Source organism: Penaeus monodon, chromosome 32 (assembly GCF_015228065.2).
Source record: "Penaeus monodon isolate SGIC_2016 chromosome 32, NSTDA_Pmon_1, whole genome shotgun sequence".
NCBI lineage: Eukaryota > Metazoa > Arthropoda > Malacostraca > Decapoda > Penaeidae > Penaeus > Penaeus monodon.
In genome coordinates this window covers 31,423,868-31,424,076 of record NC_051417.1, presented here as the reverse complement: position 1 = coordinate 31,424,076, position 209 = coordinate 31,423,868, and the positions used below count along the sequence as shown (strand labels likewise).

Below are 209 nucleotides of genomic sequence, written 5' to 3'. Positions count from 1 at the left end.
CAGACTACTTCTCCGCCCCTCTTCGGAAACCTCGCAAAAGACGCTTACCATAAGGTTCCACAGCGCCTCTGACATTCTCCAGCACAGGTGACCTTCCGGGCTCGATGCCAACCACTCTCTGAAGCCAGTCTCGCATCTGCTCCCGGTTGCTGTACGCTCTGAAAGGGGTTTTAGGCTCGTAGTAGGCTTTAAGGGGGATACGGGCATAT

The 209-nt window shown here is 55.0% G+C and overlaps 1 protein-coding gene across 1 annotated transcript in view; it reads right to left on the bottom strand.

Moving 5' to 3' along the window:
• LOC119593326 overlaps positions 1–209 on the bottom strand; it is a gene marked incomplete in the record, with an annotated part of 7,803 nt that overhangs the window by 2,963 nt on the left and 4,631 nt on the right. Inside the window, 1 exon segment of the mRNA XM_037942255.1 lies at positions 49–158. Coding sequence (XP_037798183.1) covers positions 49–158 — 110 coding nt within the window.